This window comes from Gorilla gorilla, chromosome 5, assembly GCF_029281585.2.
Source record: "Gorilla gorilla gorilla isolate KB3781 chromosome 5, NHGRI_mGorGor1-v2.1_pri, whole genome shotgun sequence".
In the NCBI taxonomy this organism is placed as follows: Eukaryota; Metazoa; Chordata; class Mammalia; order Primates; family Hominidae; genus Gorilla; species Gorilla gorilla.
This window is the reverse complement of record NC_073229.2, coordinates 59,919,472-59,941,407: the sequence shown is the minus strand read 5'-3', so window position 1 is coordinate 59,941,407 and position 21,936 is coordinate 59,919,472. Positions and strand designations below refer to the sequence as shown.

General features: G+C 52.8%; 1 protein-coding gene across 1 annotated transcript in view; it reads left to right on the top strand.

The window, feature by feature from the left end:
- Window positions 1-210: 210 nt before the first annotated feature.
- C5H6orf132 (chromosome 5 C6orf132 homolog) overlaps window positions 211-21,936 on the top strand; it is a 39,572-nt gene continuing 17,846 nt past the window's right edge. The window contains exons 1-2 of the mRNA XM_031012242.3: window positions 211-978; window positions 14,448-14,554. Coding sequence (XP_030868102.2) covers window positions 330-978; window positions 14,448-14,554 — 756 coding nt within the window. The 5' untranslated portion in view covers window positions 211-329. The remainder of the gene's footprint in view (window positions 979-14,447; window positions 14,555-21,936) is intronic.

Here is a 21,936-nt window from a genome sequence, read left to right as displayed (position 1 = left end):
CCGAGATGGCACCACTGCACTCCAGCCTGGGCAACAGAGCGAGGCTCCGTCCAAAGGAAAAAAAAAAAAAAGAAAAGAAAAGAAAAAGAAAAACAATGTGATGTACAGACACAGAATGCCAAGATTTCGTCATCCCACATTCTCTTCGGAGCCCTGTCAATGAGGATGTTTTTCCACCCTCGTCATCAGATTGGTATACTAGTTTGTCATTTTCTTGCTTTTCCCAGCTTACTTTTCTCTTACAGGCACTTCCTGATGCTCCCCGAAGCCTCACGCCCCACATATTTGAGGGGCTATAGGATGCCGTGGCGTGCTCGCTTTGGCCATCCATGTCCCTCGTGTTGGACACTAGAGCTGTCCCCGATGTACCCATACTGACCTGGTCACGAATCGCCTTGAGAGGCTGGGAATTCACCCGCCTCCTTCCCCGGACTAGAGGGAAGTGGGGTGAAGGAGGCGTGCAGGGAGGAACCTGGGGGGAGGGGGTGGCCCGTCTCCCAGGCTGGGCGTGGGCCGGGCGAGGTCCCCAGCCCACCGGGCCGTGCCAACAATGGCCTGTTGTAGAAGGAGGCGGGAAGGAATGCGGCCTGGGGAGTTGGGCGGCGGCGGGGCGGGGCCCGGCCGAGCGGCTGCCTTTTACCTGGGCAGGTAGCTCGCATTTCCCGGCAAGCGGCGGCGCCCGCAGCACCTGTTGCCCGGTGCGCGGGCGGGGAGGACGGCGGGGGACATGGCCTGGTAGAGTCCCCTGGGGAGACCGTGCTGAGTTCAGTCCGGGGCAGGGCAGGGCGAGGGAGGGAAGGTCCTTCCCTGGCGCCCGCGCGGGCTGCGGCAGCATGAAAAAGAACCAGACGGTGCAGGGCACCTTCAGCAAACTCTTCGGGAAGAAGCACACCACGACCCCCAGCACCTCCCTCTACGCCACCAACCCGCCCTGGATCTTCACCCAGGAGGCCCCGGAGGAGGGGACCGGGGGCTTCGGTGAGTACTCCGGGGACGGAGGGCGGTGGGGCGGGGACGGAGGGCGCTGGGGCAGGGCCGGCGGTGCTGTCTCCTGGAGGCGCGGAGGGGAGGGACACGTTGGAACCTGCGGACTGGCCGAGAGCAGCCGCCGGGCAGGGGAGGAGGCACCGCACCGGGGTGTCTGGGAAGGGCTGTGCGGTGAGAGAGGTGTGGGGAACGAGGGGAACGAGGGGACCCCCCCCTCCACCACCGGGAGGTGGGAGAACTTTGCCGCCCCCACCTCTGACCCCAGGCCTTCTTCGGAGGTGTTTCATTCCCCCTCTTGGCGAATCCTATGCTTGTGTTACTGTTAGCGGAAAGGCTTCCGGAGGTTTGCGATATCTCCCCTGACCCCCACCGCTACACCCCCATTCTGGCTGAAGCAAAAGTGTTCCTGAAGAACTGGGGGCTAAGGGGCTAAGAACTCCTCCCTCACCCTTTGCACTCCCTGTTTCCCAAGCCCACGTGGCAGAGAGGGGCCTGCTATCTGGGTGCTCACAAACTTGGCTCTGGCTAGGTGAGGCCCAGGAAAAAACAACAGGCGCAGCTGCTACCAGGTTACCAGCCTGTTTGTGACACCAAGTCACTTATTGGGGCCACAGGCTCCTGCCAGGTCAACCTGGGACCTGGGCTGTCTCTGGGCTAAGACTGAGGAGCCAGAAATGGGACAGTGGAGGCCAAGGAACTCTCTCCCTGACTGCCAGCTGCCGCTGACCCTGGAATCAGACTGGTGTGTCTCTGCAGGCCTCTAAAAGCACCGCCTTGGCTCATCCCCAGGCTCTGGCTGTGGGTCATCTTATCATTGCATCGTTTTGCAATTTGTATTCTCTATAACTAGGGGAAGCCAGCGGCTGGAGACAGAAATCCATTTCTTGTGTATGACATGTGGCTCTGGAACGCCCAGGTTGGGGGGGCAGGGGGCTTCTGGGCCCAAGGAAGGTCACCCGTCACTGCTTTAGCTTGCCTGCCTTCATTCTCGCCATATTATCTTCACTGATCTTTATAGCCACTGTGCTGGGACCCACAGTGGATGTCATAGCCTTGGTGCCTGCTGTTGGACTCAGTTCAGCATGCAGGTTGCCACAGCCAGGACACAAGGCACCATGGATAGGAACGGGACGGACAAAGTGTCGCCTCTTCCTGGCACAAAGATATCAGATCAAGGGGTGAACAGAACTAACCATATGCCATTTAGCCCTTTCTGAGCCTTTGCTATAAACGGTTATTAAGCATAAAAGCAGAGAAGAGAGATGACCTCTGAGTGGAACTAGCATTCGAGCTGACAGGAGAGGGCATTCCTGGCAAAACAAACAGTAGAAGCAAAGACCAGGAGGAGCAGGGCAAGTGGAGGCATGGTGTAGGCACTCCCAGACACAGGTGTGCGGGCAAGTGCCTGTGAGCCAGGACACTTCTTTCCCTCTCAACGGAGGCACCAAGGAAAGACCATTTATTAATCCCTTCTTAGGTGCAAGATGGCATTCTAAAATCTTTGTGTTACTGATTCATTGAAATCTCATCTAGAGTCAGGCACTATTATTATCATTCCTGTTTGGCAGATGAGGAGACTGAGGCACAGGGAGGTTAAGTAATATGCCCAAGATCATACAGCTTTCAATGCTGGAGGCAGCATTTTTCTAAGTCCACAATTCAATGATTTTTAGTAGACCATTTACACAGAGTTGTGCCACTATCACCACCATCTGGTTTTAGAACATTTCGATGACCTCCAAAATCTCCCTTGTGAGGCAGAACCAGTATTTGAATCCAGGCAGTCAGACTCCAGAGATCATACTCTTAGCAGGTTTGCTGCTGAATTAACTCTGCAGAGGAAGGAGATCCAATTTTACTTGAGGGGCATCTGCCTGGAAAATACCACACACACACACACACACGCACACACACACCCTTCCTCCCTCAAGGGGAGACCTCAGCCATGCCTCTCAGCCACTTCTGCATTTTACCTAGGCTGTGCAGGCTGCTAGTGGGCATCAGCACCTCTGGTGAGGGAAGAGGGCCTGGTGCCCTGTCACCTCCAGCCAGCTGCTGCCCTCATCAGCCTGGGCAGAGCTGGAGCCCAAAGGACAGCTCCTCCCGTTCCTCAAGGCAGGGCTGGGCCTCCAGCTGACTCAGCTTGGTCTTGCCTGCACAAGGAGCCGTGGAAAACATCATGCACCCAGCAGAACAGCACCTCAGTGTTTCCGGGGTGTTCCCTGGGGTGCCACTGGGCATGGCAGAAGTCCTCCCTGCTCTGCTTGGAGTTAGGGAGAGGAGGGACCAGTGTTGGGGATTCTGTGATGGGATGCAGGTGCAGCCCTGCCTTGGCATCCTGTCTCTGTCAGTACATGGGGCTAAGCACTCTCTGGGCCTCAATTTTTTCTTCTGTTAAAGGGGATAGTGTCCAGGCTGCCTGCAGGGTAACTGCCTGAAGCGGTATTTATGGTAGTGCTTTGAAGAGCCTTAAAACAAAAAGCTCTAAACAGGGTGTCCAATCTTTTGGCTTCCCTGGGTCACATTGGAAGAAGAATTGTCTTGGGCCACACATAAAATACACTGACACTAACAATAGCTGATGAGCTAAAAAACAAAACAAAAAAAATGCAAAAAAAAAAAAACCCTCATAATATTTTAAGAAAGTTCACTAATTTGTGTTGGGCCATGGGTTGGACAAGCTTGCTCTAAAGCAAGGATTGGCAAACTACAGTCCTGGCTCCATTCTGGCCCATGGCCTGCTTTGAGGAATAAAGTTTTATTAGAACATAACCAACTATGCCCCCCATTTACATATGGTCTATGGCTAGAGTTGAGTAGCTACAAAAGAGACCTTATGGCCTGCAAAGGCTAACATAATTACTATCTGGCCCTGTACAGAAAAAGTTTACTGGCCCCTCCTCTAAGGCATGATTTATTATTGCTGGATCATTCCCAGCATGGAGCACTTCCTGCCCCTGCCTGCTTCACCTCCTCTTCCTAACACTGCTGTAGAACAGAGGAAACTGAGCCATGAAAAGACTATTTTGAAGTCTCAGAGAGAGTGGGATTAGAGTTCCATAGGGCCCCTGAGTCTGTGACATTCCCCTCGAGTCTGGGGTGAGATGCTGGCGATATCCAGCCCTTAGAGAACAGGCGGTGGAATGGAAGGGAGGAAAATCAATGTAGGGATGTGTAAGGGAATTAAGGAGTAATCAACTGTTTGCTCTGTGGTTGCAGCCATGTAAAAATCTGTTTGCACAAGGGTAGGCTGGGTACAGCGGGTAAATGCAAACAGTCATGTGAGAGTGGTGACGAGCAAAAAATTTTTCTTTACAGAATTTCTCTAATATGTATTCCAGCAATTAGGAGGGCTTCACTGAATGCATTTGCAATCCTAACAAAGTCTTCTGCCCTCTCCCAGCCCAAGCAAGGCCACACGATTGTGTGTGTGTGTGTGTGTGTGTGTGTGTGTGTGTGTTTAAATGCATGAGAAAGCAGAGATGTGGATCTTCGCAAATCCCAAGATAAAGGACTGGGCTGTTACTGGAGACAAAGCTGCCAGTCACTCAGGACTCCTCCCTTGCATCTTGGATTAACTGAGCCAAGATTATTTATCTACCACCGCTGCACCCGCCACCAGCAATGGGACACCCTTGTTTGCTAGAGGACTCTCCTTCCTACCCCGTTCCTCTAAATGGGACAGCTCACAGCTACCTCAGACATTTATTTGAAATGCAGATTCTGGGCTGGGCGGTGGCTCACGCCTGTAATCCCAGTGCTTTGGGAGACTGAGGCAGGTGGATCATGTGAGCTCGGGAGTTTGAGAGCAGCCTGGGCAACATGGCAAGATCCTGTTGTCTCTACTAAAAATACAAAAATTTGCCAGCTTGGTGGCATGCACCTGTAGCTGCAGCTACTCAGGAGGCTGAGGCGGGAGGACTGCTCGAGTTCAGGAGGCAGAGGTTGCAGAAAGCCAAGATTGCGCCACTGCACTCCAGCCTTGGTGGCAGAGCGAGACCCTGTTTCAAAACAAAAAACAAAAACAAAAACAACCCCAGCACTTTGGGAAGCCAAGGCAGGAGGATTGCTTGAGCCTGGGAGATAGAGGCTGCAGTCAGCTATGATGGCACCACTGCACTCCAGCCTGGGTAACAGAGCAAGATCCTGTCCTCCCCCACCCAAAAAAATTAATTTAATTAATTTCAGATTCCTAGGGTCCCACCTCAGGCACAGGAAGTCAGAATCTCTGGGCTAGGGTCTGGGCTCTGGGGGTTTTTTGAGACAGAGTCTCGATCTGTTGCCAGGCTGGAGTGCAGTGGCATGATCTCAGCTCACTGCAACCTTCTACCTCCCGGGTTCAAGCAATTCTGCTGCCTCAGCTTCCCCGGCCTGTGCCACCACACATTGCTATTTTTGTATTTTTAGTAGAGACGGGGTTTCACCATGTTGGCCAGGATGGTCTCGATCTCCTGACCTCGTGATCCACCTCCCCCGCCCCGCCCTGCCCCCGCCCCTGCCTCGACCTCCCAAAGTGCTGGGATTTACAGGCATGAGCCACCGCACCCAGCCTTTGGGCTCTGGGTTTTTAACCAGCTCCAGGGGAATTGTTTTGTGCAGGAAGATATGAGAATCCTGGTATTTCCTTCCCCACATGAAGCAAGGTTATTCTCTTTCCCTTTAGGATTCCCTGCAGGGCACATGGTAGGTTCTCATAAATATGGAAAGAATGTCACCGGCTCCTTATCAGGAGGACCCTAGTGCCCTCTGGTGTGGCTGCAGGTTCTGGTGTTCCTGTTCCCTGGGTCTCCTGACCCTTTGTTTCAGGCCCGGCTAAAGAGCGGGAAACTCCCACCTCCTACCCCGGGAGTCAGGAGCTGAGCATATATTTCCACCCAGGGCCAGGCTGGCACCAGCCTACCAACTTTTGTTTACTCCTGTTCCCTGGAGTTGTGCTGTGGTTTGCCCGCAGTCCAGTGCACACATATACACCCTCCGCTGCCCCATTATATAAGCTTCTTTTGTCACTCTAGTTCAACTCCAGAAAGCCAGGCCTGCCCTTGACCCCTACAGACCAGCTACAAGGTGCCCCTTCTCTCCTAGCCAATAGAGTAATGACAGTAATGTAATTATTATCACCAGGCTCTGGACTAAAAGCTTTGTATGTCTTCTCAATTGAGGAAACAGACTGAGAAGGAAGGCTCAGATAGGTGAAATGACTCAGCCATTCCAGTCTGGGGTAGCTCAAACATCAAAGTGCACCCAGTCATCTGGAATCTTGTTAAGATTACATTTGTTTCGGTAGTTTCGGGATGAAGGGAGAGTCAGCATTTCTCACAAGTTCTGGGGTCTGCACACTGAGTGGCGAGTCCTAGCTTGGAAGCCGAGGGCCCTGTTCACTCTGCTCCTCCCCCTTAGTCCCACCTGCAGGGTTGGGGGGGCGGCGCCCAAGACTCCTCCATTTCTGTTCCGTCCTCCTCTACTTTGTGGCTCCCTGCCCCTCCTCCCCTCCACCCCAGTCGAATCTTCAGCCTCCCCTCTGCCCTTGGACAAAGGCCTCTCTCTGGTCCTCAGGTCAGGCCTGCTGGGACTTGCTGGGAAAGACTGGCCTTTTTAGGCTCCTGTCCTGTGGACTTGCTAATTAGCAAGGAAAGGCCTCATTAACGCCATTTGTGAGTTACATTCACATGGGGCCACCCCCGCTGCTTCCCTGAAAGGCAGGGGCTCCCCTAGTGGCCGATGATTGGATACCACACTTCATACTTCACTGTCCAGCTTCACTGTCACCCCCATTCTATATCTACGGTGAGGGAGAAGTAGAAAGAGGTCTGTTTTGGGATTCTGGGTTACTCTTAGTCAAGGCAAAAACTCCCCAAGCTAAGGCCCGAATCCTCCTAAGCCCCAGGAATCCAATTAGATCTGTAGCCAGTGCTCCTGAAGTCATTTAGGGGCTCCTGGCAATTTGGGGCCCCAGCCCTCCTCTCATTCCGGCTAGCTTCCTTCCCTCTCCTGATTTTGGGAGGCTTCCGGAAAAGTATCATCCTCATTTTACAGGTGGGGAAACAGCCCGACAAAGTGTTCAGTGTCCTCAGGTATTATATGGATGTGAATCCAGATATGATTCCTAGGTCCATTTCCTCCACTCCAGGCCTTACCAACTTTCTTTTTTTTGGATGGCTTACAGGTAAGTTTTTATTTTTTTTGTTACTTTTATTATTATTATACTTTAAGTTTTAGGGTACATGTGCACAATGTGCAGGTTAGTTACATATGTATACATGTGCCATGCTGGTGTGCTGCACCCATTAGGCCTTACCAACTTTCAAGTCTCATTCAGGAAAAACAAGAGATGGAGGGGAGAGACGCTGAATCCCTACATTCCTTCCCTGCCGTGCTGGCTATGACATGAGGGAATCAGAGTCTAGAGTCATGTTGCCTGGGCTGGAATCCCGGCCCCTTTGACTCACCAGCTGTGGGAACTTGGGCAAGGGACTTAACCTCTCTGAGCCTCAGTTTCCTCACCTGCAAATTGGGAATAATAAGGGTACTTCCCCCATGGGTGATGAGGGCTTAGAATAGTGCCTTGCTCATAACACAGGCTTAATAGATGTTAGACATTTAAGTATTTAATTAATCAAATTAATTTTCTCTCTAGTTTGGACCTAGCTAGAATGTGGGGAAAGAACTAAATAACTGTCCCAGAATCTTTCTGACCTCAGCTTCCATGGAGATCCATGAGCAGCTTTGGGGCTGAGGGAGGAAGAACATTCCTTCCAACCCTGAACTCTGTGAGCAAAGAAATGCAGAAGACTCAGTGAGGCTCCTCTACTCGGGGAGCAAGGGAGGAAAGAAGGGCTGGGCGTCCTGTGGCAGCGTGTACCTAGCTCTCAGCTCGCCCGGAGCTGGCCCACCCGCCACATTTAACACGTACCCCAGCCCAGGCTGAGAGAGCAAGGTCTGCCTGTTGGGGAGAGGCAGGGAGCCACGTGCCCTGCCATGCGTAAGGCAGTGCAAGTCAGGGGCCATGTTTGACCCCTGCTTGGCAACCTTGATCCAGCCTCTCCCACTCTGGGTTGCTGCAAAGAGGGCTATTCAGCCCCAGGCATCAGGACTCAGAGTGAACCCGAACAAGAAAGCAAAGGGCCCAAAGGGCCGCCTGTCTCCCGGTGGCTCTCCCCAATGGGGACAGGTGTCACCATGATTTGCAAGTGACACAGCCCAGCTCAAGCTCACAGCCCAAACTCTTGGTGGAGGGAAGTAAGGTGGAGCAGAGAGAAAATGACGATCACAACAATAACCAGCCCTCCCAATTATCATTATTATTTTTTTGAGACGGAGTCTCACTCTGTTGCCCAGGCTGGAGTGCAGTGGCACAATCTCAGCTCACTACGACTTCTGCCTCCCAGGTTCAAGTGATTCTCCTGCCTCAGCCTCCCGAGTATCCTGAGTAGCTGGGATTACAGGCGCCCACCACCATGCCTGGCTAATTTTTGTATTTTTAGTAGAGATGGGGTTTCACCATGTTGGCCAGGCTGGTCTTTTTTTTTTTTTTTTTGAAATGGAGTTTCGCTCTTGTCACCCAGGCTGGAGTGCAATGGCTCAATCTTGGCTCACTGCAACCTCTGCCTCCCCGGTTCAAGCAATTCTCCTGCCTCAGCCTCTCGAGTAGCTGGGGTTATAGGCACCCACCACCACGCCCAACTAATTTTTGTACTTTTAGTGGAGACGGGGTTTCACCGTGTTGGCCAGGCTGGTCTTGAACTCTTGACCTCAGGTGATCCACCCGCCTTGGCCTCCCAAAGTGCTGGGATTACAGGCGTGAGCTACTGTGCCCGGCCACCAGGCTGATCTTGAGCTCCTGACCTCAAGTAATCCTCCTGCCTCAGCCTCCCAAAGTGCAGAGATTACAGACGTGAGCCACCACTCCCAGCCAACCCTCCCAATTATTGAGCATAAATATCTGCTAGGCACTGTGCTGATGACTTTTGCACACTTTCTCTCACTCAACCTCACATCAGCCTGCCCAGCAGGGACCACTGTTCACATGTACAAAGATAAAGAGACAGCCTCAGAGAGACCAATGAGGCTCCCAGGATCCCACAGTTAAGTGTTGGAGCCAGAACTGGAACCCAAGTTCAGCTCGGCTCTAAACCCATAGCCTTGACCCCATAAGGTCCTGCCTCCCGTCCCAGCCAGGAGCTGTCCGACTACTGGGTGTTTCCGGCCAGGGCAGAACCTCAGCCATGGTCTCCTCAAAGCCCAGGCACCCTCAGCCACAACTCTGCTGCCCTCCGGCCCATGGCAGAGCCAGGTTCTCCTGAGGGAGAAGGGGCAGGAGGGGAGCTGCCTGTACCCAGGTTGAAATCTGGGGTGAAGTCTCCTGCTTGGCACCAGGAATTGTTTTTGGAACAGGTTTTTGGATGTTAGATGGTATTAATATTTATGTCAACTCAAATCCTTGAGGGAGTGTAAATGAAAGCAAAGCCCTACCTTCATTTCCCATCCTTCTATGAGGGAGAAATTGTTAGGGAGAAACTCTAAAGTAATCCTATGCATAATCTTGTCATAAATAGGATTCCATTTGGGGGGAAATTTGGTTCATTTAAAGATCAGGTTTGGGTCAATGGAGGCAGACCTGGATTTACCCCTATTTTATCACTGCATTATTTGCATGTGAGTTTGTCAGAAGTTTGTATCTTGACAGGACTGTGGTCCATCTGGGGCTCAGGCCTTGCTCAGAACCTGCTGCTGGGGTCTCACAAGGCTTCCTGGCTGCTGGAATTGCCCCAGGACTCTCTTTCTCTGGAAACTCCTGGGTCCAGGGGCATCTCCCTTCCTTTTCTAGCTTTCTGAATCCCACCTGGATGTTCCAATGCTGCCTCTGTGGTCCGTGCATGTGGCAAGCATAAAACCTCTGAGATCCCGAAGGACCTTTCCAGAAAAAGCCAGACACCAAGGGAGTTTGCAAGTTTCAGAGTGGATGAGACACGGGGCTGTGCCCCTCTTTCTCATTGCAGACTTGTTCTGAGAGCAAATCATCCAGCCTCCTCTCCAGGCACCCCCTTCACCTCCTCCTCGCCCCTCCTTCCTCAAGGGACACCAGGATGTTCCTAGCCCTCCTTTAGCTCCTCGACTGAGGAGGGAGCTGCTTCTCAGGAAGGCCTCAGCATCCCTGACCTGTGATCTGAGCAAAGTTCATCACTTCCAATAGGAAATTCCCCAAGGTTGAGCTCTGTTGTCTTTGTTTAGTTTTGGGCCTTGACCTTGAGGCTGGGAAGACCCCAGTTCTGACTTTGAATGCTTTGAGGATCTAGCTGATGGAGATAGACACACGCACCTCACCTCATGCTGTGCCTCCACCAAGCAGGAGCTGGGCCAGGTCTGAGGGGCCCAGAGAGTTGGCCTGATTGCAGCCACACCTCCTTTTCTTTTCTTTTCTTTTTTTTTTTTTTGAGATAGAGTCTCACTCTGTCACCCAGGCTGGAGTGTACTGGCACAATCTCAGCTCACTACAACCTCTGCTTCCCGGGTTTAAGCGGTTCTCCTGCCTCAGCCTCCTGAGTATTCTGAGTAGGTGGGATTACAGGTGCCCACCACCACATCCGGCTAATTTTTGTATTTTTAGTAGAGACAGGGTTTCACCATATTGGCCAGGCTGGTCTTGAACTCCTGACTTCATGATCCACCCACCTCGGCCTCCCAAAGTGCTGGGATTATAGGTGTGAGCCACCGCGCCCGGCCCCACACCTCCTTTTCTTATTTTATTATTATTATTTTTTGAGACAAAGTCTTACTCTGTCCCCCAGGCTGAAGTGCAGTGGCGCAGTCTCGGCTCACTGCAACCTCCGCCTCCCTGGTTCAAGTGATTCTCCTGCCTCAGCCTCCTGAGTAGCTGGGACTACAGGTGTGTGCCACTACACTCAGCAAATTTTTTTGTATTTTTAGTAGAGACGGGGTTTCACCATGTTAGCCAGGATGGTCTCGATCTCCTGACCTTGTGATCCGCCCACCTCGGCCTCCCAAAGTGCTGGGATTACAGGTGTTAGGCCCCGCACCCAGCCCCTTTTTTTATTTTGATAACAAATTTACTATCTTACAATTCTGCATGTCAGAACTCTGACACAGGTCTCTGTGGGCTCAGTTAAGGTGTTGGCAAGACTTTGTTCCTCTGGAGGCTCCAGGAGAGTCTGTTTCCTTGCCTGTTCTGGCTGCTAGAGGCAGCCCACAGTCCTTGGCCAGTAGCCTCCTTCCATCTTCAAAGCCAGCCATGGCAGCCGAGCCCCTCTCACAGCGCATCACCCCACCTCTGCTCCCGTATCACGTTTCCCTCTCTGACCCCTACCCACTCCTCTTCAGACTGGGAAATCAAATCCGATTTTCCAGAGGTGCCCGGTAGGGAGAGGAGCCACCTGGGCCTTCCAACCCGGCCTCAACTACAGCCACTACCCTTTTACATGTTTTACAGAGAACAATTATGTTCTTAGAAAGGATTTCACTGCTTAAAACAACCACAAAGCAAGCAAAACAACAATGGCTCAGAGTCAGGGCTGAGTCATGGGATCTGTGAGGCAGTTAGAGCGCCTGCTTGGGGGTCAGACGGCCACAGTTCAGATCCGACTCCATCCTGACCAGCAGGCTTCGAACAAGCTGGCCAGAGCCGAGCCGAGCCTTCCTCACCCCCGTACATGGTGGGATTATGGCTCTTCCCTTTAGGGGTGTGTGTATGGTGGTTTAGAAGTCAGGCCCTTTAGGAAGACCCTAGCTTCAACACTTACTGTGAGGCTTTGGGCAAGTTATTTGACCTCCTTGTGCCTCAGTTTCCTCATCTGTAAAACGGGGATAATGACTACCAATTTGCATGGGGCTGTTTTGAGAATTAAATGAATTAATAATGTGTAAGATGCTCGGAACAGTGCCCAGACCATTAAAGGTGCTCAGTAGGCTGGGCGTGTGGTGCACACCTGTAATCCCAGCACTTTGGGATGCTGAGGTGTGTAGATCACCTGAGTTCAGCAGTTTGAGATCAGCCTGGCCAACATGGTGAAACACCATCTCTACTAAAAATACAAAAATTAGCTGGGTGTGGTGGCACACACCTGTAATCCCAGCACTTTGGGAGGCCAAGGTGGGTAGATCACCTGAGTTCAGGAGTTTGAGACAGGCCTGGCCAACATGGTGAAACCCCCTCTCTACTAAAAATACAAAAATTAGCTGGGCGTGGTGGTGCACACCTGTAATCCTAACTACTTCGGAGGCTGAGGCAGGAGAATTGCTTGAACCTGGGAAGCACAGGTTGCACTGAGCCGAGATCATGCCACTGTACTCCAGCCTGAACGACAGAGCACAGGGATCCACAATGGCTCAGACCTGTTGTCCTGGCACATAAAGAGGCGAGACAAGGCTTTCAAGGCCAGCCTGGGTAACATAGAAACCTCTCATCTATATAACCAAAAAAAAAGACTCCATCTCAAAAAAAATAAAGATAAAAAAAAAGATGCTCAGTAAGTTTTTACCTTTTATTATTATTACTATTACAGTTATCATGCTTGCCAAGTTGCTCAGGTATAACACTTCTAAAGCTCCTAGGCATCCAATAAGAGTAGCCATTAATATGACAATAACAACTGTAGGAAGGAGGCTCCCTAGATCCCAACATCGGTGCAGAGATGAAATGATTAGGGCCTTGCCTAGGAGCGTGGCTCTCATGCAGTCCCTGCGGCAATCCCCGCCCCACCCCAGTCCTGTTAAGGGTCCAGGTAGCCACATCACGTCAGGTCTAGGGCCTTGGCATCCACACAGCACTCTCTAGAGAATGCCCCAGGAGATCCTAGTGTCAACACGCAGACTCTCGGAAGTGAGGGAATTGGGGGCTTTCGTGGTGGCTGTTGGGTGTGAGCTACTTTTGTTGTTTCCCATTGGGTCAGATCTTACAGCTCCCCTCCCCCATGCCCTGTCTGATCTTGGTCTGCAGCCTCAGGCATGGAGCCTGGCAACTGGGACTGGAAAATCATATTTGCCCAGAGTGCATGGGGCAGGGCAGTGCTGGGAACTGGAGTTTCCAGGGAAGTGCGGAGCACACGGAGAACCCGACGTTCGGGCCCCTTTTGAGACATGGAGAAGCTTGAGTGTCCCAGCCAGCTTCCTGCCTTGGGAGGGCAGCACATGGAGGACACCACCTCCAGCTGCTGGGGCGCTCCCAGGAGCCTCCCTGTCACATCCAAAGCCCAGATGCTCACATGGGGTGCTGCGGCTATCGGTGTGGGGATTTGGGATGGATGTAGTCTAATCCCAGGATCTTCCTGACAAGCCCAGTCTCTTGAATAAATCATTTGGCTTTCTTGCAATTTTCTCCTAAAGTCATGTACAAGGAGAAAAGTAATCATGATTAGCTCAATGTCCCGGTTAGTAGACTTCTGGCTAACTGGGATTCTAACCTTTCTTCTCTCCTCTTTGGCTATCGAGGAAAGTCCTCCACACTTCGTTAAATGGAAGAAAGCCCTCTTTGCTCATGAGCCACATAGCAGGAGGGCCACAGCGATCCCTGCCAAGGGAGTGTGAATTTCTTGTCAGTGTGTATCAAGGGTCATGAGGGAGTTGAGAAAGGGATGTGATGTGATGTGAGTGGCCCCTCACATCCTCCCACTGCCATAGAGCAGCATGGAGCACAGACTCAGTAACTGGAGGAAGAGGAAGGTCCTTCATATCATCTTCCTACAGGGGAAGCAACCATGTTTGCTGAGCACTTACTATGCCCTGGCCACACTCACTCCTCACAACAGTGCTATACGGCACTATCATCACTCCCACCGTACGGATGGGAAAAACTGAGGCCCAGAGAGGTTAAGCCACATGGGCAGTCAGTGGCAGAGCTGGGATTTTTTAACCAGGTCACACTGACCCTACTGTCCCGTTTTTTCTGCTCTGCCCTCAAGGGTGCATTAAAGCAAGCCATGTACATAACCATCTGCGGTTTGGTGGTCAGGGAAATCTTGAGTTAGGGAGTGCAGATGATGGGATATTGGCCACTGGGGACGGCAGGTGGCCTCATCTGCTCTGCACGTTTCAGATTAGAAATTCAAACACTCGAGGGAAAAGCCAGCTTGTTTTCCTCCCTCTCTGAGATAAGCTTCAGCTGGGCCCTTAGCCGGGCTTCCTGGGCTCCAAAAACGAGGGACCATTGCTGTGGGAGAGAAGGCTCAGGACGGTACAGGGTGGTGGTTATGGATTGGGAGAGAGATGGCTGCAGGGGGCTGAAAGCCCCAGGAACGCCGAGTCCCTCACCCAGCGCCACCTCAGCTGGCCCCATTAGTGCACATCTCATCCATAAGATCTGATTATGTTAGAGGCGCTTAGCTGAGTCCAACACTGGGAGACACGCAGGCCCTGGCTTTCCTCACTGGGAGCTGAAGGGCAGATTAAACTTGGGTGGCTGGATGCCTTGGATCTCCAGCTTATGGTGTCCCCTCACTTGTGTTCTCTAGATGGCATCTATTATGGAGACAATCGGTTTAACACAGTGAGCGAGTCAGGAACAGCCACGCTGAAAGCTCGGCCAAGAGTCCGGCCCCTGCTGACCTTCCTTCCGCTGGTGAGTACGGTTCTGCTCTGAGGTTGGAGAGTCTGCTCTGGCTGGGGACACCAAGGCTGCCCTAGCCTGAGTGGACATCAGCTGCACCCTCTGTCCACCCCTTCCTTCCTGATGCTGACCCGGCGGGAAAGGGGGCTACTGGAAGGAGGCATGGCTGAGGCTCACGGTAGGAAGTCTAGGATTAGGAATGCCAGCTCGTTCAGGGCCAAGCCCAAGGAGAAGTTATGGAGAACTTGTGTGCAGGAGTGATACAGCAGTGGGTACCCTCAGCCAAGCAGGGTTCATTTTCCACAGTCACAGATGACTGTCTGCTTTGTGCCAGGCCCTATATTAGGTGCCGGATACAGAGATGACTGGGCCAGCCTTGCTGTTCTCAAGGAGCTCCCTGCCCACTGCAGGAGACAAATATATTTTGCTTAACCCAGTATATTCAAAAGAGTGTCATTGTGGCCAGTGCAGTGGCTCACGCCTGTAATCCCAGCATTTTGGGAGGCCAAGGGGGGCAGATCACGAGGTCAGGAGATCGAGACCATTCTGGCTAACACAGTGAAACCCTGTCTCTACTAAATATATATAAAAAAAAAAATAGCCGGTGTGGTGGCAAGCACCTGTCGTCCCAGCTACTCGGGAGGCTGAGGCAGGAGAATGGCGTGAACCCAGGAGGCGGAGCTTGCAGTGAACCAAGATGGCGCCACTGCCCTCCAGCCTGGGTGACAGAGCAAGATTCCGTCTCAAAAAAAAAAAAAAAGTGTCATTGCAACATTTAATCAATATAAAAAATACTAATGGGCTATTTTACATTCTTTTTTTTCATGCTAAGTCTTAAAAATCTGGTGTACTACTTATATAGCACATCCCGCTTCTGACAGACTGAGATATTTTAAGTGCTCAATGGCTGCTTGTGGCCAGTGGCTGCTGTACTAGACAGCCCAGGCCTAAACAGCCAGGCTCCTAGATTTAAGGCTCACTCCTGTCTGTCGGACCTGGGTCATGGGTGGCACAGTGCTGTCACTGGGGTCACGGCATCCTCTTGCCTCCATGAGGGTTTAGTATTGCCTGGACTGAAAGGCCCCTTGCCCTGGTCTGAGCTCTCAGGGGCCTGTTAGACTTCATGACACCCCACACATTGGTCCTGGGTCCCCATACCTGCTGCCTAGCACTGCCTGCCTGGCACAACCACCTTCCTCTCCCCATCACCGGTTTTTTTCTGCTATGTCCAACTTCAACAATCAGACCTAAGATTCTAGATGGGACAGAGGCAGTCTTACATTCTCCTTGGTGCATCTCTAAGTCCTCTCTGTGGAGGGCTGAGCACACAGATCTCTGGGAATACAACTTTAAATAATTAATTTTCTGCTTATAAAAGCAATTCGTGGATATTATAGATAAATATAGAAAGTGCAACACCACCAACAACAAGGTATAAATCAAATAAGTCAGCTTGGAATCCTAGCACTTTGGGAGGCCGTGGTGGGAGGATCACTTGAGGCCAGGAGTTCAAGACTAGCCTGGGCGATATAGCCCAACCCCATCTCTACAAAAAATTTAAAAAGTAGTGAGGTGTGGTGGTGTGTGCCTATAGTCCCAGCTACTTGGGAGGCTGAGGCAGGAGGATTGCTTGAGCTCAGGAGGTTGAGGCTGCAGTTAGCTATGATTGCACTACTGCACTTTAGCCTGGGTGACAGAGTGAGACCCTGTCTTAAAGAAAAAAAACAAATGAGTCAGCCCCTAACTTGGTTTCCAGAGAATGCATAAAACTCTGATAGAAGTGATTGCAACCATAAATGCAGATAAAATCGTTTGAAATATTCTTTTTTTTTTTTTTTTTTTGCAGACTGAGTTTCATTCTTGTTGCCCAGGCTGGAGTGGTACAATGGCGTGATCTCGGCTCCCTGCAACCTCCACCTCCTGGGTTCAAGTGATTCTCCTGCCTCAGCCTCCCAAGTAGCTGGGATTACAGGCGCCCACCACCATGCCCGGCAAATTTTTTGTATTTTTAGTAGAGACAGGGTTTCACCATGTTGGCCAGGCTGGTCTCGAACTCCTGACCTCAGGTGATCCACAAACCTCAGCCTCCCAAAGTGCTGGGATTACAGGCGTGAGCTACTGCGCCCAGCCTGAAATACTCTATATTGGGAGGTTAATTAGATTCTCTCCTATCACTTACCCTCAACACACATACCCAGATTCATAGCAGTGTGGGCCCAGAGTTGACACACCTCTACCAGTCGGTAAAATACTAAAACATTCATCTGTAAAATGGGAATAAAAAAAAAAACAAATAAAATACTGAAATACAGCCAGGTGTGGTGGCTCATGCCTGTAATCCCAGCACTTTGGGGGCCAAGGTGGGTGGATCACGAGGTCAGGAGTTCAAGACCAGCCTGGCCAACATGGTGAAACCCCGTCTCTACTAAAAATACAAAAATTAGCCGAGTGTGGTGGCACACACCTGTAATCCCAGCTACTCAGGAGGCTGAGGCAGGAGAATCGCTTGAACCTGGAGGCGGAGGGTACAGTGAGCCAAGATCGCACCACTGCACTCCAGCCTGGACGACAGAGAGAGACTTCATCTCAAAAAAAAAACAAAAAACAAAAAACAAAACAGAAATACTTCTCTACACAGTAGAAACGGATGTTGCCCCTGGAGTGGCTCCTGCTGTCCTGCCCCTCGCCTAGATCTGGACCACCCCCAAAAGCAGCAACTAAAGAGTTAATGTGGGCCCAGCTGAGTTCGTTCTGATTGGTGGGCATCCTTATCTCCCCCCAGCTATCTGGTATGGGCCCCTCAAAGACCAGAGCAAATCCTCACCTTCCAGCCCTCTCTGGCTCTGGTTTGGATCTGGTCTGGGCAGAACATGACTCAGGGGCTGCATAGACCCCAGGCAGACCTGGCCAAAGGCTCTGGGGCCCCTGGAGTGGGCTGGGCTGGCTGGTCAGGCCTGAGTTCCAGGCTGTCCTGGGGAAATGCTTCCTGGGAGCAGTTCTTTTGGGCAAGCCTCAGAACCAGTCCCAGGAAATGGGGGCTTCTCCCTAAAAACTCACGCCCCCTCACTGGTGAGGGTGAAAAAATGGACACATGGTGAACTGACGGCTGAAAGGGGCCTCATTTTACAGAGGCAGGAACTGAACCAGGAAGGGGAAGTTCACTCGTTCCCTAGGTGCTGGCTAACCGGGGAAAGGCAGATGGAGCCACTTGCCAACCCCATTCAGTGGCACGGCCTGTGATCGTGGCCACCGTATGCTGAGCACTCACTGTGTGCCAGGCACCATTCCACGTGGACCATGTGTGTTAACAAAGCCACCCTCCGAGCAAGGTGCTGTCATTAATCCCCATGTTACAGGCAGAGAAACTGAGGTACAGGGTGGAGTAACTTGCTTAAGGTATTGTGGCTAAGTGGCAGAGCCGCGACTGGAATCCCTGAAGCCAGGCTCCAGGGTCCAAGTTCTATTCAGACCGTTCTACTCTCCCTCCACCTGCTACATAGAAGCTTTTTCCTTCTCCTTCCAGGACCAGGCGGCAAAACCACTTCCACCTCCCTTGCCTGCCTCTCTGAATCCCTGTCCAGCAGCCTGGGCCTGCTGGGCACCAGGCATCTTGCCACTTTTGGCTCATAGATGCTTTTGACGCCATGATGAGGCTGTGAGCCACATACATCTAGTTTTGCTTACAATTTCAGCAGGGGACTGAAGCCCACCCATGATATGCCTTTAGATTAGGAACCCTTGGCCCAGTGGCCCACATCACAGGGACTCTTCTGTGCTCCTCACTCAGGTCACAAGATAGGGCAGCTTCCACGTCATTCGTCGCTTGCTCCCGGGTGGAGGGGAATCCGGCTGGCGGCTTAATTCTCTCCTGTCTGAGCTTCTGACTCCTCTCCTGTAGGCCCTAGCCAGGTCCTTTGCTTTCTTTCAGCAGGGGCAGAAGGCCAGGAGGATGGGGAGAAGAGGGAGGACAAGCTCTGTGTGGGTGTGGGCTCACACACACATGCACACGCACACACCCCGTCCCCCAGCCCCACCAAGTCAGGGTGGGTGGGGAGCTGGGCCGGTGCCTAGCCCTGCCTGACACTGTCCCAGCTGGCCAGGCCTCCACCCCTCCCTGTCCTCCCTTCCCACATTCAGAGGCACCTCCCAGGCCAGGCCGCCCAGTGGGTAGGGGAGGTACGAGGTAGCAGTGCCCAAGAAGTCAGGTGACAGGCCCCTCGAGGGCCTGTGAGCTCTCTCCAGGCCTGGGCCATCTTCTGAGCCTACCCTCCTTGTCAGTGCCCTACAGGAGCCTGCCAGGGGACAGAGCTAGAGAGAAGGACACAAGGCAGCAACAGGCGCTTCTGCCCCCTTCCCCAGAGCTCCCTCGCTCTGTGTGCTGTGGGTGCTGGGAATTACGAAGTGTTTATCAGGCATCCAGCAGCCAAAGGCCAGCTAGGAAAAGGACCTTGGGATCCCTCAGTGGCTGGGATGGGACCAGGGGCTAATACTCCAGCAGCTGACACCAGTCCCAGCTCTGCTGCTGGGATGCGGGGTGGCTGCAGGCCAGTCCCTTCCTCTCCCTGGGCCTCTGGCTCCTCACCCAACAGTGGGGGTCACACTGCATAGTCCTCAAGGGTCTCCCCAGCCACGACTTTCTGTGTTAAAATGACTTCCTAACGGAAGGGTAGATGGTGTGGTCAGCTCCCTGGAGGGCCACCGGAGAAGCCAGACCCTAATGACACATGGACCTCTCCTTGAGCTCTGCTTCCGCCTCTGGAAAGGGAGGTTTTCCAGCTACTGGCGCAACCCCACCTTCCAGCTTGGGGAGCCGTGAGGAGCTGGATTTGAGCCACCAAACTTCAGAGGGGGTAGGACTACAGCAGTTGTCAAGATGAGAATACTGAGGCCTGGGGAGGGGAGGGCCCTGTCCAGGCCACTGGGCTCAATAGAAGCAGGGATAGGAGCCAGGCCTTCTCCCCAGGCTGGTCCCGGGTACAACATCGGAGGCCTGGCTGAGTGAGGGGTGATCCTTTCTCCCTCCTTCTGAGGGAAGACTGGGCCCAGAGAGCAAGCCGGAGCCTGTCCCTCTGTTTCTTCTTCTTCTTCCTCTTTCTTCTTCTTCTTTCTTTCTCCTTCTTCTTCTCTTCCTCTTCCTCTCCTTCTCCTTCTCCTCCTCCTCCTTCTCCTCCTTCTTCTTTCTTCTTTTCTTCTTCTTCTCCTTCTTCTCCTTCTTCTCCTTCTCCTTTCTTCTTCTTCGTTGTTTTTTTTTTTTTGTTTGAGATGGAGTCTGTCTCTGTCACCCAGGCTGGAGTGCAGTGGTGAGATCTCGGCTCACTGCAAGCTCCGCCTCCTGGGTTCAAGCCATTCTCCTGCCTCAGCCTCCCGAGTAGCTGAGACTACAGGCGTCTGCCACCATGCCTGGCTAATTTTTTGTATTTTTAGTAGAGACAGGTTTTCACTGTGTTAGCCAGGATGGTCTCTCGATCTCCTGACCTCATGATCTGCCCACCTTGGCCTGCCAAAGTTCTGGGATTACGGGCGTGAGCCACCGCGCCCGGCCTGTCCCTCTGCGTCTGAGAGCTGGGTCCATAGAACAGTGAGTGGCAGCAAGGTTGTATTTTCTGGGGTTCTCTCTCGCCCTCCCCAGTCTGAATCAAGCCATCGCCAGGGTGATGCATATGAGGAATTAAAAATTAAATGCCAGTGTGGCAAGTATGGGAAAACTGGCCCAACAGGTCCCCAGGGGTGCCCTGGGCGGTGAGAGCTGCCTGGGTCACCCCACCCTCTGAGTCAGACAGGCCTGGCTCTGCCAGAGGAAGCATCCCTAGGCTCAGGCAGGAGGCCTCGCCTGCCCTGCACCCCTCCCTTAGTCCTTGCTGCTAAAGAGGCAGCTGGAGTCAGCCCCATCTCTCCTTTCCACCCACCCCGCTGCTGCAGGAGCTTTTCTCTAAACTCAAGGCCTAGGCACCTTTTGGGGCTGGAATCTGAGCTCTGTAGGGTGAGCCAGGCAAGGCAGCCATGATTGGCTTTTAGCTGGTTTGTGTGGATGATGTTAGGCCAAAGGGTTGTGGGGTGTGGGGTGTTAGGCCTGCCACGAGAGTGCAAATGGAGCTCCACACCCCCTTCTCTACCCACCTGGCTCCTTCCCTCTCAGTAAGGACCTCAGCCTGAACCTCCAAAGCTCCATCTAGGCCCATAAACCTCCATCCTTCATCCTGGCCCATAAACAGCCGCCCCTTTGTCCCCATGGACTCACAGATGTGTGCCCCCTCAGGAAGACTGGCCAGAGAAGAAGCCCTTGAAGTGGGCTCAGGGCCATTTAGGCAGGGTCCCCAGGGACGTGGTGCGCCCTCTGAGGGCATGTCCCCTTGATCCTACTGACTTCTTGCCCCAGAGAGAGAGCAGACCTGGGCCCTCCATAATACCTGGTGGAGGGCAGAAGCTGTGGTAACCTGGGTCTGAGGGTGGTTCTCAGATGGTAGATAGGTCCAGAGGAAGATGGTTCATGGGTGGACACTCTTTTCTGGCCCCCAGGAGGGGTCTGAGCTGTGGCACAGTGTGGGGCTGTGTTGGGGAAACCATCCATCTCCTTTATAAACTGTTCACTGGCTCCCAACTTCACAGCTGCTCTGCAGGATACACACAGCCTTTCTCCATCCTTGATCCTCTACCACGTCCACCAGGCCAGCACCCCCATACTGCACCCCTAAGCCAGGAAACAACTGGCTGGGCTTCATCTAGTTGGGTATGTTGGGTGCCTGGAGGGGTTTCTGTGTAGCTCTTGCTCTAGGGCAGGGGTGGGGGCTCCCAGCTTCCTTTTCTCACAGCCTGCAGTGGTGCCCCCAACCATGCCTGCCTCTAACTCAGGTTCAGGGTCATCTCCCTCCCACTCTGCAACTCCACACCCCGCCCCACAGGGCCAGTGCCCCAGACCAGGCTCCAGGAGGAGTCTGGTGAGGAAGTTTGCATTCCACGATGCGTAGCTAAGACTCTGAGCTGGCTGCTACCCAGGGTCAACCATGCATTGCCCACTGGCCCAGCCCCTGGTGACCCAACCTTGAGACTTGGCTGAGCTTTGAGGAATCCCAGGCATGAGGATGTGTGTGTCCCAGGCATAAGGAGGCCAGTGGGGTGGACTGGGGCCATCAGTGGGTGAGCCCTGCCCTCCTGAACTCTCAGGGGTGCAACAGGTGAGCAGTGGGCCCCAGCCCCCACAAAACTTCAAAGGGAAACTAGCCTCATCCTTGAATAGCGAGTGTTTTCTTCCCTGTCTTCTTCCCTCCCTTTCTTCCTCCTTCTCAACTCTGAAATGTTAGCAGTCAAGAGGGCAATAGGGGATTCCTGGTGACCTGTCCCTGACCATGGGGAAGAACCCATTTCCTCAGATGCAACCAGAGAGACACACCCTGAAG